We start from the raw sequence: 16,376 nt of genomic DNA on the forward strand, positions 1-16,376 counted from the left end.
ATAAATCCCTAATCCATATACCTACAGGATTAAAAACCTAATGGATTTCATTTTAGGTGTTCTGGACAACAAATTTCTAAATGCAGCTCACTATTGGATGAAAATAACCTTTAAAAGTCTGTGGTGAAGTTCTTCAAAAGACAGGACCCGCTGGAGGGTCCTTCTCCTTCTCTCTTTCTCTCTAGTTTGGTGCAGAATGGTTGTTTTTTTTTTTTTCTGGTTTATTTTTTTTTCTGTTCTTTTTTTCCATTTTCTTTTTTTTTTTTAAATAAAAATTGTAGAATTGGTTTTTCCCCCTTCTTTCCTCTTTTTCTTTTCTTCCTAAAGTCTCCTTCGTTCAAGTTTCACGCGAGCCTCCCATTGCATTGTTAGTTTGTCATGTTCTTCAATACAAAAGCGGCTGCCTCACTCCCCCCGGGCCGGGTGTGTCTCTCTCGCTCTTTATTCCAGTGTTTAGATGTAAGGGTACTGGTTGACCTTGGTGGGGCTCAGTGGGTATCCAGTGTAGACTGTGGAGGCTGGAGAAGCACTGATATAGGTCTGATGGGCAAACTGAGCCTGGTACTGGCTGGGGTGGATGGTGGGCGAGGGCAGGACGCGCGGGCCCATGCTGACGGGGACCTGGTGGACGATGCTGGCGGGGTAGGTGGTGTGCTGCACCGCGTGCCGGGCCGAGCCCTGCGAGGCCACCAGGTGCGCGACGGTGCCCGTGGAGCCCAGGGCGGCGGGGGCCGTGTATGTGTACAGGTGAGGCTGGGTGGGCAGGTGAGCGGCGGCGGCCAGGTGGGGATGGACCGTGCCGTGGCTGGGGCTATTGTGCGGGAAGGAGTACGGGGCCTGAGCTATCGTTGGAGTGATGTAGGCTTGCTGTCTCCGGTGACTCCCTGCGCGGTCAGTCGAGATGTGCTGCTGGCCCTGGACAAAGACAGCAACAGTGATAGGTGGTTACAAGACAAGAGATGGCTCTTTGCCTCCTCAGTAGGGTCTGGGAGCCTCCCTGCAACACCAGGAGAACCTCAGAAAAGTCTCCTGAGCTCCTCCTGACACCCTCAGCATCCAGCCAGTCTTCCCTTGAAAACAGGTGACAGGACCCTCACAAGCCCAGGATAACCCTGTAGTTTCATACATTGACCAAAACTACAGGGTATGAAACCCTGTAGTTTCATACATGGACCAAAATGACCCCCAGAAGGTAAGCAAGTCCCCAGTTTGAGCTACAACCTGCTGACACACCTACCAAAAGACACAACCTTGGATGCCCAGCTCCCAAGTACATCTTCCTCAAGTCCAGTTGCTCAGGCAACAAGTGTTTTTTGCTGGTGAACTCTCTGATGACAAATTGTGGTCTACAGATAGCTCAGGGGAACGAGATTGCCTAACTATGCCTGGAACAGGCAATTTATTTGCAGTTAATGATTTCCTTGGTTAGTAAAAAGAACCACATTATTTTTTAAGGAGAAAACTCTCAGCTTGATTAGATCCTGCAGGTGCCTGGTGCCCTCATTGTCCTTAGCTAAAATTACTTGAGCACAGGAAACTTCTAGCAGTGGGAAGGGACCAATGTACTTTTTTTTTTTTCCAGGGATTTTTTAAGTTGTTTTCTTGCATTGCACACAAATGTAGGGAGTTTTCCCAGTCATTTTTAGTCAGAGTATTAAATTACTAATAAAGCAGGAATTAGAAGACAAGAAGGAAAATGCTCCATGTTATTTCCTTCTACTCTTCCAAACCTTTTCATCTATTTTGTAAGTACTCTCTGTGCCATTACTGTGGAAATATGGTAGCCACACTCTTCCTCAACTCTTGCAAAGAGCATCTTGCCCACCTCCTCCATTTTCACCCACTTTTATTTAAAATCTGTTCACATTTTTAAATTTCCTCTGCATATTGAAGGAGAACAGACATTCTTCTCCACCAAATTATTTTTCTTTTTAAAAAACAGTTCTGCTAATATCCACCTCTGGATGCATGCCAGCACCATCCTCTGAGCTCTCCAGACTTTCTCCTCTTGAAACACTGGTACCTGAGCTGTAACTTCCCTACTCTTCTCAGCTCACCTCTGGGAAGAGAGAGGCCCCAGGTGCAGGATGTGAAAAGGGCATTATTTCCTGCAGCTCCTGGGAAGCTCCCTGAGAGTTCTGATCACAGACTGGGAAACATCTCAAGAACTGCATGCTGCCAAGAAATGGGATTTGTCCAGATCTCAGCCCAGCTTTATCACAGGATGGATCAAACTCATGACATGAGGTCACCTATATACATAGAGGCTCTGGTTTGCCTTGTCCCACCTGATGGGGACTTCTCTCCCAGTCCCACAGCCAGGCTCATGCACTCTCTTCACTTGGAAGATATTCTCCCCACAGTTACTTACAGCTAAGGAGAAGTCAGTCTTCCTACATGCTCCTGCTCCACTCCTTTGTGGCTGAGTCACTGCATTTCCCCTCTCCTGTTATTCCCACTCACTCTTTTAGACCACCAGGCTTCAGAACACACAGGAAGAGTACCCCCAGCCCACTCAGGGGTGTGATCTGCACTACCTCTGCTGCCTGAGCTGGCAGATCAAGGTCTGCAGTCAAGTAGAAACAAGTTGATCAAACTCAACACGGGGTCCTACTGCCACTAGACTGGAACAGGACAGCCCACGACGGAGGAGTGGTAGGTAATAGCTGGATGATGCACCACCAAAATCAGTTTTGGTTGACTTACCTGACTTAGATTTAGAGGCTGCTGCTGCTGGAAATGTGCTCCTGGTCGCTGCTGCCTATAGGCAACGGCTCCAGACGAGCTCCCTGAAGAGTGACCGCTGGTGGAGGTCACGGTGCTGGAGGACTTGGACTTGTAGGAGGATGAGTGGTGACTGGTGGTGACTGTGCCAGGAAAGGAAACACATTTGTAGCTTACATGACATTGTTTAATTGCTCACCCTACCTTTTCCTCACTGAGTCTCCTCCAGAGTGGCTTTTGGGAGGAGACATACAACAGAAGCAGGTTAAGAAAACTGTTTCTCTCAAGTAACAGAACACCTCAGAGTAGGGTTTGATATACACGACAGACCTGTTATCCTAGAGGCAGACAAACAAACCTGATTAACTGGACCCAAAGCAGGTCTGGAGCAGGCTTTATAGATCCTTCAGAACCATGAGACAATGTTCTGCCAGCAGAACTGTACAACGCAGGTACAAATCCCAAGGAGAGGAAGGAAAGTATGGTGTGCACAGCTTAAAAAAGCCCTGGCTTGCCTAACGTCAGGTGAGTGGGAAGGGAGGGAGAAGAAGCTGGTGGGGAGCTCGCCCTTCGAGCCTTTGTGTTCACCAGCAGTGCATCCAAAGCAAGGACTGCCAGGTAGCTCAAAGCCCACAGCTTCAGGCCAGACTTCCACCATAAAGCCCTTTTCAACACATCACACTATCTAGCATTGCAGAGGTTCTGGATGAGCAAACGTCATCAGTCCACAGTGAAGATCCTGGGGAAATGTTCTTCCCAGAAACATCAACAAGTTGAGATGAAAATTCACACGTTTTCAATCTCTTACCCGTTTTAACGAAAGCCTATGGAAAGGCAAGGCAGCAAAGGTTCACACTTGCATTTGGGTGCCTTTCATGTCAAATGTTGGGCTAAAGGCTGCATTCTGTTCTGCATTCTGGGTTTGTACAGAACTAACTGGGACCAACACTTGACCCACGACTCCTGAGTGAACCAGGGCACACAAATAATGCAACATGGCTACCAAGAACAGATGTGTCACTTGAGAGAAGTGCAGGAGCACAGTTTCTTTGGAAAACAAACCAACCAAACAAACAAAATGAAACTGAACAATGAGATTCTTCCAAGATAAATCATTTATTTCTTACTAATTTTCTTGACGGAAGAGGTGCAATTTACCTGGTGCCAGGCTATCGCACTCTACCAACACCTCACTGGCCTGGGTTTTCAGTGGTGGCACGATGATGGTTCGGGGGTTCCCACTGCAGTGAGTCTCTGGAACCCCTTTGGTGTCGTAGCTGTTCCCATTGTTCTGCCCTGTGCGGTGCTGCACGGCGTAAGGGCTGTTGTTGCTGGAGGAGTCGGAGTAGGGGGAGTCATGCACAGTGACACAGCTGATGACATTCTTCCTCTGCTTGGACAAGGTGCTGCAACACAAGCAGACAAGTGGAAAGAGTGAACAGGCAGTGATCAACTCGACACCATTAGAAGGCTCTGCCCGTGGCAGACGAGCTCCCTAAGGACAAAGCACAGCCTTCAGTCCTCTGCCGGAGAGAGGCTGCTTAAGCCAAATCCAGGGCTTCAAAACTCCCTCGTTACTATTCCAGGAAAGCCTTCACGGAGGTCAAGGAGTGAGTAAGATGTTGTGGATATATCTTATATTCACGCTGCTTAGAATAGCACTGAACCAGACTGCCAGATTTATTTTCAGACTGCTTTTTATGTATGTGTGCAGTAGAAGCCCAGCAGTTATACTATGCTTTGTTGCAAGTCTCACCACCCCCACAAAAACGTGGCGGTTTCTCCCAGCCTTTCAGCAATGATTTAATAATAGATGCTATGACTTTTCATGCTTGAATTCCATGAATCTACAAAACACACACCATTCTATTTACGAAGATGGTACAATGGACACATATTCTCAATAAGCATTTGAAAATGAGGAACGAATGAGAGAGAAATGAACAAAGTATGCAACACTCTTGATTTTCTTCAATTTCTCTGAACAGGCTCTCGTTCTCCTGACTCTAGTGTAGATTATCAAGGTCCTGCTGCAACTAATCTATCTATGACATCAAAAAAGTGATTAAAAAGGCACATCAACACTTCCAAGATTAGTGCTGGAAGTTCATTAGACTAGACTGCATGAGTACGATTGGGATTTGCTCAGGCTATTGTGTCTAATTATTCCTCATGGTTTCTCCTTCCTGTTATGAGCTTGTTTAGGGAGAAAAAGAGAGAGTGAGAAAGAGGAGGGAGGAAGGGGGATGGTGAAGATTTGCTTAAATGGCTCACATCCTTGACAGTGCACAGACCTTGACTACAGAAAATAGCTGTTATGTTTCACTGATTGCATTATGTTGTTATGGCAACTGAAGTTTTTAAAATGATGAAAAGAAATGGATAGCACATAAAAAGCTAAGTAATTAGGCTTAATGGTGGAAACAGCCCCAACAGGAACAGAAATGCCATGGAGAAAAAGGAATCTTAACTTCATGAGCGTGCACTTTAAACAGAGAGAGATCTCTTTCCCATGGAGCGCCCTTTCCATTTTCTGAGTCTGGCTAGTCCAGTCAGGGAACAGCTGATTAATCTGGTCTGTGATGGAGCTGTTTGTTCCCTGGTCTCAGCACTGCTTCTTTCCCAAAGGAAGGTGGAGCAGACACTGAGAACAGTTTCCTTCCAAGGACATTGTTTGCCTTATTTATTTTTCACAGTCCTAAAGGAGCACTGGTGGGTTCCCTTCAACTTGCCCATGCCCAAAGCCTCTCTGTCAGCTTTCACAACCTGCAACTCACCCCCCCCGTATCCCAAGACTCAGGGTTGGAAATCTATTTTCTTTTCCCTTTAAAGAACACCTTGGGTTGCTGCATTCACAACCAAGTTCCCATCACACAGATGTTCCCTGGGCTATCATCACAGGGTCCTGGTGTGCCCCAAGGAGGACAAAGGACCATGTAGTTCTACTCACAGTGAAAAACATGTTTTGAGAGGCCCCTGCCATCCTAAAAGATTGTAACTTGAAACAGGGCAGATGATAGAAAAGGAGAGGGAGCTATTGCACAGTTGGAAAGAAATCCTTCCAGGGGCAGGGATGGATTGACAAGGAAAATGTACAACAGCAAACCCTCATATTCTGGCTTTTCACAAGGAGCTGGAAAGCGCTGGATTAGAAATGGAGAGAGCAGCAGTGCATCTTAGATGGACAATGACTGTGTGTGAAGAAAGATGTAGCAGTTTGGATATGCTGCTATGAAAGAAGAATATTAAGCCAATAAAAATGACTAATATTGCATCAATATTCCCCTCTCCATCAGTAGAAAGGCCTGTAATCACACATTTATGAGTATCCATGCTGCTTGCCCTTTGCAGCTACCCTTGGCTGCCAGTTGGGAAGAGAGATATATTCTTTATCTCTGACAGTTATTACATTTTATAAAGAAAAATCAAGTCACTAAAGAGTTTTCTGACAACTGATAAGGTCTAACTGTTCTTTTACAGTCCCTTCCTGATCTAAGTGGCTGAGCTGCTGAACTGGAAATACTTGCTCTCAGCTGACAATTGTCATGAGAAAGTTGAGCTGTAGAACTGGAAGGGTAATTTTCTGTGTAATCTGTGCTATTTATTGTTTTAGTATGGGCATATTTTTCACCAGTTTGATCGAGGGCTTGTCAAAGCAGGACCATGGGATCTTTCTCCTTCAAAGTGTTAAAGCTCCTTGGTTACAATAAAAAATTCAAGTATAACTGTTTGATTAAATAAGTAAGTAACCCCAAACCCAAACATTTCCAGAGAAAGGGACCATATCAGGGTATTAACTCATTTCATGGATGGGAATCTGAAAAGGACCAGAGCTATGGTCCTGCCAGGCCTTATGCAAGTGCTCAGCACTACTAATACATGTCATTTCCCAAAGTCAACTGGACTATTCCTGTAACAGAGCTAAAGCCCATGGGTAAATATTTGCAGGATTAGGGCCCAAGTGATCAGCCTCTCGATTCAGCAGGCTGCATCATGTCAAGCACATGAGGAGTTCCACTGAAAGCAGGTGGATTTCTGTCTCTAGGAAAGGTAACAACTGTGGTAAATGTTACAGCAGGCAGAGAAGTCCTCACTCTGGACTAATCACACGTGCCCAACCTTAATCTCTGGGGAAGGCTCTGGTATAGCAGGTATCCAGAGCTCAGCACCTGCTATACCAGAGCCTTCCCCAGAGATTAAGAGTGGGAATTTCAAAAACATCAAAGGCCCAACTCATGCTGAAAATCGGTTGATTCACAGGCTTAAAGATACACTTTAATCCAAAATGGAGGCTTTTGAACATTGAGCCCAGCAGTTAGCATCCCCCCTACTCAAAGCCTTCTTGGCAGCCAGCAGCTTTCCCCATTCCAGCTCCCTCTCAGCTGCTCTTCCCACCTTGCAGTAACCCAGGACTTATCTGTGTGAGGCCCAGGCTGATGGATCACCATCCCTGCTCACAAACTATGGGACTGAGAGCTTTTACCTGTTGACACAGCACTTGCCTACTCAGCAAGCTTACTGTATTCCTATAACTCAGCCACAGCTTTTGGGATGTTTGTGCTTACACAGAAAAATACTATTAAAAGTCTTGCCCCCTTCCCATTAAGCTCTCTCCAAGCCTGGTAATTGCTTTCCCTCCTGCATGCACAGAAGCAGCAGCAAACGTGATTTAGTAGTTTGGAGAGTTGGTCTGTGCTCCTGGGCAGCTCGTGTGCCTGCCTGCATTGTGTGGGAAGGTGTATTTAAATTCTCCAGAGGAGGGAGGGGGGAAGACTGGTGAAGTGGCAGAGAACCTATCCACACAGAATGAAAAGCACTGAGCCAGGTAGGCTTTTTAACCCTTACTGCCAGGGTTTGTGTCAGCCCTTTTGGGGGAACACAGATAAAACGAGCATTGCTTTGTACGTTTTTTATTAGTTTGTGAGTAGTATCCCATTTCCACCTGGTCCTAAAGAGCTTATCCTCAAACTTAGACCCAAACCAGTTCATGTCTGTCCAGTGTGCAGACACAGAGCATGACCGTGCCTTTTAAGTGGAAGCAAGTCTTGGAGATGGCTCTCTAACATATACCACCCTTGGGAGTGCCCAGCAGAGATGGATGAGGGTCCCTATTCCCTCCAGCAAGGAGAAGCCTGACAGAGGAAAAGGAAGGAAGACAATCTGTGCACAGGCACCCTGCAAGAAACTAAGGTGGTCACCTGAGATAGTGTTAATGGAAAGGTGCTGAAGACAGATGTTGAGAACAAGGAGTGATAGAAATTAAGGAAAGGAAGATGCTGAGCTAGGTGCTAAAATAATGCTGAATCCACCTCAATAAGCCAAAGATAAGGACAGAGACAACAACTCCTGAGATGATTTTTAGTTGCTGAATGCCTACCTTAAAAGTTTGGTATGCAGCAGCATTGTAGGAACAGGATCTTTTTTTCCCTGAATACCTTGAGTTACAGCAGAATCACAGAAAAACCAAATGGTGTCTAGTGGGAGCAATTCTTCAGCAAATGGCTCACTCCAAGAGCTACAAACCTTTCAGTGCTGCTGACACTGTAGCAACAGAGCCTTTGAGCTCTCAAGGTCACCAGCATTTGGGGATGAAGGCAGCCATAGCACAACTGTACCTTTGAACTGGTGTGCATATACACCAGGGCATGTTAGCTTTACCTCACATCACAAAAACTCTGTTCTAGGTCCCTGAAAACTTAATGACATGAAACCCTTTCAGTTTGCTGCTTCAGAATAATCCACCTATTCTAGGAAAGCATGGAGTCAGCCAACAAAAACTCACACCACAACTGCAATCAGTCTCCTCATGCTGAAATCTTACGCCATGCATAGCTCAGTGCTGGGAACGTGCCCCCTCTCTTCAGCTCAACCTCCATCCTGACCTGTTAATCTGCTCTCACCTTCTTTATGAATTCGTGATGGTAAGAAATATTTATCAAGTACTACACTGAGGCCATTTTATTAGGCTATACAGCATGTGTCATTGCTATTTAAGTCATATAAAAACTGAATTGCTGAGCAGGTTGTAAAGGTCCTGCTGCTGAAGGTCTGCTGACAGAGCTACTGTCTATTTCTGTAATTTTAAGTATTAGCTGCATGTCAGTGTGTTCTGGAGATGGAAGGCAGCAATCTTTTAACCAAATGACTGTGGTTAGTCAGGGTATTGCTATGCAGAGTCAGTGCATTACTATGCACAGCAGAACACAGCCACAATAGGCTGGATGTCAAAAGAGAATTACAAATGGTGTTTTGCTCCTCACACATGCACATCAGCAAGTTGACAAAAACACCTGGTTTGTGCCTGCCAGCAATTTCTGTGTGTAAGTCTTCTGAAGTGGGCTCCACCACCACTGCACTACGACGTGAACAAGGTGAATAAAAACTTGCTTATGCTCTGTTACAGAGGTGAGACTCACATAGAAACTACACCACAGAGCTTGCCATCTTAAGAGGGAGGGGAAACTCCCCAAGTCCACAAGGATTTTGTGCCAGTGAAGATGGTCAATGAGCATGCCAACACAACAGCAGTGGTCAGTCTGCCTTGTCCAGAAATACAGTGATTACTGTCAGGATCCCATGGAAAACCAAGCTGGAGTGATGTTACCTATGACACCAGCACAGGCAGTGGGGAACTGAGGGGCTCTCCTGCCTCTTTGGAAGCATCCCCAAAACCATCCAGCTGAAGGCCATCATTGTTTTGTTTCAAGGAGAGTCATGTTTTCCTTAACTGCTGCCCTCATTGCTTGGAGGGGAGGTCACCTGGGCATGTCACAACAGCCACATCCACTCCCCTTCTTTCCACCCCTTCCTCCTGCCGTGCTCTGCAATGCATGGATGCAGAAATATCACTCATTGGACCACCAGTGCAGCCCAGTGCAGCCCTCCCCAGGACCTTGTGTGCTCTCCCTCCCTGCCACAGCTCCAAGGTGCCTTTGTGCCTCTCTGTTCCATGTCTCAGCTCTTGCCTTCTCTCCACTTCTAAGCTTCAGAAATATTTAATCAAGGGAGGATTTACATTTAAACCAGTGCAGCAGGTGAAGCTGCATGCTGGGGAGCAGTTAACCCCTACTATGTGCTACTTGCTGAGTGTGTGCTCTGACCACTGTGACTGCACTTGCACCATCAGTCAGCTGCCCTGTCCACTAGACTTTCTTGCAAGAGCAAGTAGGGAAATTAAAAAGGAGTAAATTTTTAAAAACAGGTATCAATCTGCTTTCTGTCTCACTCTCTTCACAGTGCTTTACAAGTAATGGTTAGACACCTAATATCTTCCATTCAGAACAAATAACAATTGGAGTTATTATCTTACAGCACAACACTGAAATCTCTTTGGCCTATGAAAGCTCTCTGTAAAGTATTCTGAGCTGAGAGTGTACAAGCTCATTAAACAAACAGAGTGATAGAACTGTTTCCTGTTCTTAAAATGCTCTTTATACGCCACTATTTTCCTGCTGTTCTATAGGACAGAATATCACATGCAAAACTTTGTGAGCAGCAGAAACCAGGTAAAAACAGTTCCATTTGGTAAAAATGTTCCCTTTTTATTTTGACCATTTCAAATTAATTTTCCTATTATTTGCTTACATTTTGAAGGAACAAAACACTTCATTAAACAAGAAAAGGGAAGTCTGCTACTTAATTAGTTAACTTCCTGGCCCTTTCTTCCCTTAAACCAAGGTTGAAACTTTTTGTAGTTTTGAAGCTCTTCCAGATTTCACTGTGTTGAGGGTATTACTAGAAAAAAACCCTCAATGTAGCCAGCAAGAACACCTTGTTTTTGATGAAATGGCTTTTCTAATCAGGAATTTGCCCCCTGAAAATCTCTGGCCACCTCTGTGAGGCTGGGCCCTGTAGCTGAGTGACTGTGCCTTAGGCACAGGGCTGGGGCCCAGTAGATGGCCCCCTTTGACAAGGCTCCAGCGAGCAGGTCCTCCAGAGCTCATCTCACACCTCCTCCCCTGCACCTCGACCCAACAGGAGCCCAACATTTTGAGATGACTATCGATTTTATAAAGATTACACCAAGCTACACTCACCAACAGTGCAAAATGAAAAATGTGCTGTCCTGCCTTCCTGATCAGCTGGTATTTCATAAACACACAATGCTTCCTACCCTTCAGCAGGAAAAGGAAAATCCTACCCACTTCACAATTTTTCAGATTTTTCTTTCACCAATAAAAAATGTGCATTCCCTGTATGAGAAAAGCTCTCTCTGCTTCTGTGGTATTACAGAAAAGCTTTTCTGCCTGAGTAAATCCAAGCTGTAGGGCTCCTTTACTGCATCAGCAGTATCATATTTTAGCAACATTACCAGTACTTCTTAAAGCGAGACTGACAAACTTCTACATCAGCAAAGGATCTACTACTTCTCACAACCAATCTCTTTTCAATGAGCAATCACTAAAATAAACATTTTTAGTCTCGTGGGTCAAAGAGCAATTTCTAGCCTCAGAAGAAATAAAAGAAAGAGGTGCTGTAGCAAATTCAGGAGCTGATTCAATGACAGGGAAGGTAATGCAAAGTTACCACTGCTATCAGTAAGATGTGATCAGGCAACTACCTTTGATCTGCCAAATGCCATTTGATTTCTATATTCTAACCTAGAAAAAGTTAAGGTTTCTAGGATATGAAAATAGCACGTTTCAAGTGATTCCTTGAAATTTTCACCCCCACACCACAGCTATTACCCAATATGGTAATATTTGCATATATGAGCCAGACAATGCATTCTTTGCATGGTTTCATTTTCTACTCAGATCCTGAACCTTTGGGCCCTGATTACATTAAACACATACTTCACTGTCAGTCCCATTTTTCTTGGAGCCAAAAAAATAGGCAAGAAAACTTAGAGGCATTTTCCTGAATGACACAAACTTTCAATGAGAAACAACTTCAGCAGGGACAAAGTTCATTGGCATTAAATGCTGATACAGCTTCCTTGACTGGAAGTTACACTCTCACTCCAGCTGAGAACCTGGTCTTACATCTACCCATGTCAAAAGGTACTGAGCAAATTGATTTTGCTCTCCTGGAGACTTTAGCCAAAAAATCCTCATTCGGGCCATGCTGTTTTTAACCTGTGTCTCTACCTCTGATTCTCCATTTGCTCTCGTTACATCTGCACAGGAAATTTAACTCACTCATGTCCATACATAGTGTCTCCATGTGGCTCAGAAATTAAATCTAGCTCTTAAGCTCTGGCCTCTCTGGAATGCTGGCACCCTGGCACTCTATAGATGCGCCATATGGATACAAAAAGTAGCCAGGGATCTGATCCCAGGCAGGAACGTGTCCGGAATATGCTTTAGTCATATCAAAGCCAGTTTGTTTATATATGTCTGGCTCCCAGGACAACTTTTCAAGCCCTTCAGCAGACTCTAATCTTTTAATATCTCAAACTCTCAACTCAGTTTCTAGACATGTTCCTGAACTTTGTTCTGTCTTTCTGGAGAGGTGCTGAGTAACAAAATTAGTCAGATGGCAGCAAAGTTGAAACAGAGCAGAGAACCATTGGCTCAAGGGGCTGCAGTATTCCAGTTCTTTCCTTCACCCCTCTCTGGACCCAAGAATGACACTCAGATGGTAAGTTTAAGGATTTGCACATAATGTCCCAAAGCCTGGAATCAGCACTATGGGTAAACTTGCTTTAAAAGAGCTCTCATGACCCTTGAGTTTTCACCATCTCTTTTGTCTTGCCCTTCCTTTCCCAGAAGAGCCCTGGAAGTAGGGACTCCTTATTTATAGTCCCCTGACTTTTACATCAGTCTTCATGTAACTCTTTCTGGAAACATGCTTTCTTCCCCCATCTAAGCATGGAATGTGGCAGCAATTTTTAATTTTTTTTAAATTTATTTTTAAAGTGAAATATGTTACACTGTCCTGTGAACCACTGCATTCATGGCAAGGCTGGCTTTGAGAGGCACTGAGCCCTTACTGCCCAGTGGTTTCACTAGCACAGAGAGAGGAATGGGAAATAGTGGTGGCTGTTGGGAAGCATGTTGACATTCCAGCCTGAATCATATGGCTTTTCTTTACAGATTTTTAGCTCCTGGGGGCCAAATGTGTCACATCTGCTCTGTGCACATTTACAAGCTTTACTCATCACCACACTGCAAAGATGCAGAGATACAGAGAGGTATCTCTGGTGATTAAAGGAAAATCTAAATCTACTTATTTAGACCGTGTTCTAAATAAGTAAAAAATAATCCTCTCTCAACAACACTGGAAGGATAAGGTTAAAAGTTTCCTATCTCAGTTACCAATATAGAGATGGTATAATTATTCAGCTGTTTGCAAAGCTACTTCTCTACATCTTATAAAGCAGAGTGACATCTTGTGACTGGCATCAGATGGGAAACCCAGAGCACTTGCATGTAATGAAAGGTGCTGAAAGGACAGTTCTAGAAAATTAAGTTCTTTCTGATCCACAAGGGATGATCAACAATGGCAGCAGTCCTGGGCTGTGCTGTTCACTTGGATGAGTTAATTCCCTGAGGAGCAAACTCAGCCCCTACTTTCTAGCCTCATCTATGCCTCTCTGCAGAGTCAGACAGAAAACAGTTTCTGCCACTTTTACTACAGTTCAAAGATATTTTGGCAACACAATCAAGATTAAGCAACTCTCTTGCGATATATTTATCATTATTGAGTATTTATGACAGAACTGCTGTTTTTGAGAGCTTTTGAAAGAAAACATGAAAGAAACATATGGAAGATGTCATTCAATGCTCTTTACAGATGCCTGGATCACTTAGAAAGAGAAAAGGCAAATTTAAGGTCCCTTCCTTCTAAGCCCTTCTTTCTGTCCTTGTTTCAAACAGATGTCCAACTTACAGAGGCTCACCACCACAGGCTAGCTAAAGTCTTCTTTCCACAAAAAGGAGATAGAGAAAACTGCTCTTTCCTCTTACAGATGAGAGACTACTGCACTTCTCCAAGGTAACACAGCAGAGGTACAGCACAGAAGGGAGCATCACCTGAACCTTCAGTCCTCAGCTAGTCATTTTCCTCACAAATCAAAGACAACCTGGCTGATGAGACACAAACATAGCCCCCGGAACCACTTCTATGTCAGAACCCAGGACATTCCTCTGGCTGCCCTGGAGGACTTGAGACCCAGGCAGGGGCTCAGAGACCTTGGCAGGGAGTCAAAGACACCTGTGCCTTCAGTTTTAACCCATGGAAACAATTACCAACTTTGTGTGAGGAGTTACAAGCCACAAAAGTTTGAACAGAATGATAGTGAAGTTTATCACCAGTGAAAATGTAGAATTTTGGGGTTTTTAGAATGGGGGTTCAGGAGGCAAGATGGAGGAATCTGGGCATGTACTTCTTTCTCCTTCTTGCTCTTTTTCTCCATCTTCTGCTGTGATGTTGGCACTTTTGGATTGGTTTAGGGTAGAGACAGACTGTCTAACATAGGTGATAGGTATTGGAAAATTATTGTAAATAAACACGTAGTTTTTAGTATAAAAAGATAACACTGCCCCGAGGGCGGTCAGTGTGCCTCAACCTGACCTGCTGAACAGACCTCTGCAGGTCTGAAAAAGCATGTATTAGATAAGAGAAAATAAACAACCTTGAAAACCAGAGCTGAGGAATCCCGATTTGTTCTTCGAGCGTGGGGCTGTAAAAAGAGACTTTTAATACCTCGGGAGCCGTTCCAACAACAACAAACCCGGCACTTCTACACCCCTCTCTCCTTGCCCTGCACACAGAGAGCAGCAGCTCACCTGGTGGGTGCATGCTTCTGCTCTTCCTCCTCGTCGGTGTCGCTGCTGATGGTGATGACGCTGACGGCGGGGCTGGGGGTGTCGGGGATGACGATGGTCTGCCGCTGCCGCTCCCGCGCGCCGCCGCCCGCGTCCCCCCAGCCGCACGTCAGCGAGGTGCTGCAGGCAGGGCTGGTGTGCACCATGGCACAGCGAGGAGGCGTGTTCTCCTTCACTCGTTTCGACCGCTGGGGCGAGCTGATGGACTGGGAGGATGAAACTTCATAGGTGGATGCATTGCTGGAAATGAGGGAAGGCGTTATTTGGTTAGAACTCTGCGTGCTTGAGTCGCCTGTTGCCGTAGTTTGGAGTCCTGGCTCAGTAGCACTGATTTATGGAGTCTAGGGAAACTGCAAAATTGGCACGGTCACCTCTTCAAAGAAGACAGTGCCTTGCATCACTTATTCATGTAATTGTCTGAGAAGTAGTTTATTTCAATAAAAAATTCAAATTTGTTTTCCCTGGAAATTTCCAGATAAGAACTGCTGCCTCTCAGGAGTTTGCCCTGGGAGGGTAAAGGCCAGCCACAAAGCCCAGACATACAGAACAAAGGCAGGCACAGCATGGCTGACACAGGAGGGAGAACCACCCAAATGATAATCCCTTCCTCCTGCATCCTGCACGGATTCATCATGATAGTTTTTGGTCAGAAAAAATAGAGGTAAAATTAGAATTTGTTGTGGAAAATTACAAACACTTATCAGGAAAATCGCTTTTTTCAACAGAAATGAATTGCTGTTTAAGGATCTTTTTCAATGAACATTTCCTGCTCAATACTTTATCCTCTAGGACAGCGGTGTCCCACAGATGAGAGCAGGCAGATGGGAGGACATATACTCAGTTTCATTCCTGTGTGAAGCAGCATACAACATATAAATCAGAAAGAAATAAACAATATATTTTTTACACATTAGAGAAACATTCCCAGTCTTCCTACTTCAGCTTCCCTGCCTGACCAGTTGGAAAAGTGACACTTGGATCAGGGATCCAAACACAAAACTATCAGCCAAACTATCAGTGTGGGTCTACAGATGGGGTTATTTACCAAAGCACACTGACTAAAGCCCATTTCACTCATTTCCCACACTTCCTTTCTTGGTCGTGTTTCTTTTTGCTATTGCAGAACATCTGGAGATTCAAAAAGGAAGAAAACCCCAAAGTTCTGGTTTTGTTCTCCTGTGGGGCCTGGGCTGCATGTTCAGCCTGGCCCGAAAGCTAACAAAAGGAATAGGTGGCATCCATCAAAAGGAAGTCACCCTGGCAGTATATCACACTACACCAACTTACACAGGCTCTTTTGCATAACAAATGGCTGCACAGTAGCATTCAAAGTGCTTTTTGAATACCAATGAGCAGCGTGGAGCACCCTCCTCTCCAAAGGAGCACGGTTCCTCATTTGGCACAAAAAGAGTCACAGTCAATGAAGCTGTAGAAACCCTTTACTCTGAGAGTGCCCCATTCCTGCTGGACACAGCCACCCCACCCTAAAGTGACAGGAGAGGGGAGGCCCTGCACAGGCACACTGGCTGACACAGGCACTCTCTTTTGCTGGCTAGCTGGGGACAGAGCTGCCTCTCTATGTTATGAATAGACTAAGACAGCTGGAGCCCACCCAAAGTAAATCCAACATTAGAGAGCAGATAAATGGGAAGGATTTAAATAGTGGCCTCTTAACTTGAGTTGAACTGGTTGTGAACTCAGAGCCACTCTGGCACCAGTCCAGTCACCCAGGAAAACCACAAGCTCAAGCTATTGCCACTGCACAAGTGGTGGCCCATTTTGGTTCTCTCCCCTGCAATGTTTTGTGTTTTTTGATTTTAAAAAAGAAGTGTGTTAGTTGCACAGCCCAGAGGACCTTTTCCAGAGCATATGCACGTACAT

General features: G+C 45.0%; 1 protein-coding gene across 3 annotated transcripts in view; it reads right to left on the bottom strand.

The window, feature by feature from the left end:
• Positions 1 to 221: 221 nt before the first annotated feature.
• The window catches only part of HIPK2 (homeodomain interacting protein kinase 2), a 128,271-nt gene continuing 112,116 nt past the window's right edge, over positions 222 to 16,376 (bottom strand). For all 3 annotated transcript variants that reach the window (XM_036401008.2, XM_036401006.2, XM_036401007.2), the window contains exons 12-15: positions 14,457 to 14,735; positions 3,883 to 4,130; positions 2,707 to 2,867; positions 222 to 915 (exon numbers count right to left, since the gene is read on the bottom strand). In XM_036401008.2, coding sequence (XP_036256901.1) covers positions 454 to 915; positions 2,707 to 2,867; positions 3,883 to 4,130; positions 14,457 to 14,735 — 1,150 coding nt within the window. In that variant the 3' untranslated portion in view covers positions 222 to 453. The remainder of the gene's footprint in view (positions 916 to 2,706; positions 2,868 to 3,882; positions 4,131 to 14,456; positions 14,736 to 16,376) is intronic.

Source organism: Molothrus ater, chromosome 5 (genome assembly GCF_012460135.2).
Source record: "Molothrus ater isolate BHLD 08-10-18 breed brown headed cowbird chromosome 5, BPBGC_Mater_1.1, whole genome shotgun sequence".
Lineage (NCBI taxonomy): Eukaryota > Metazoa > Chordata > Aves > Passeriformes > Icteridae > Molothrus > Molothrus ater.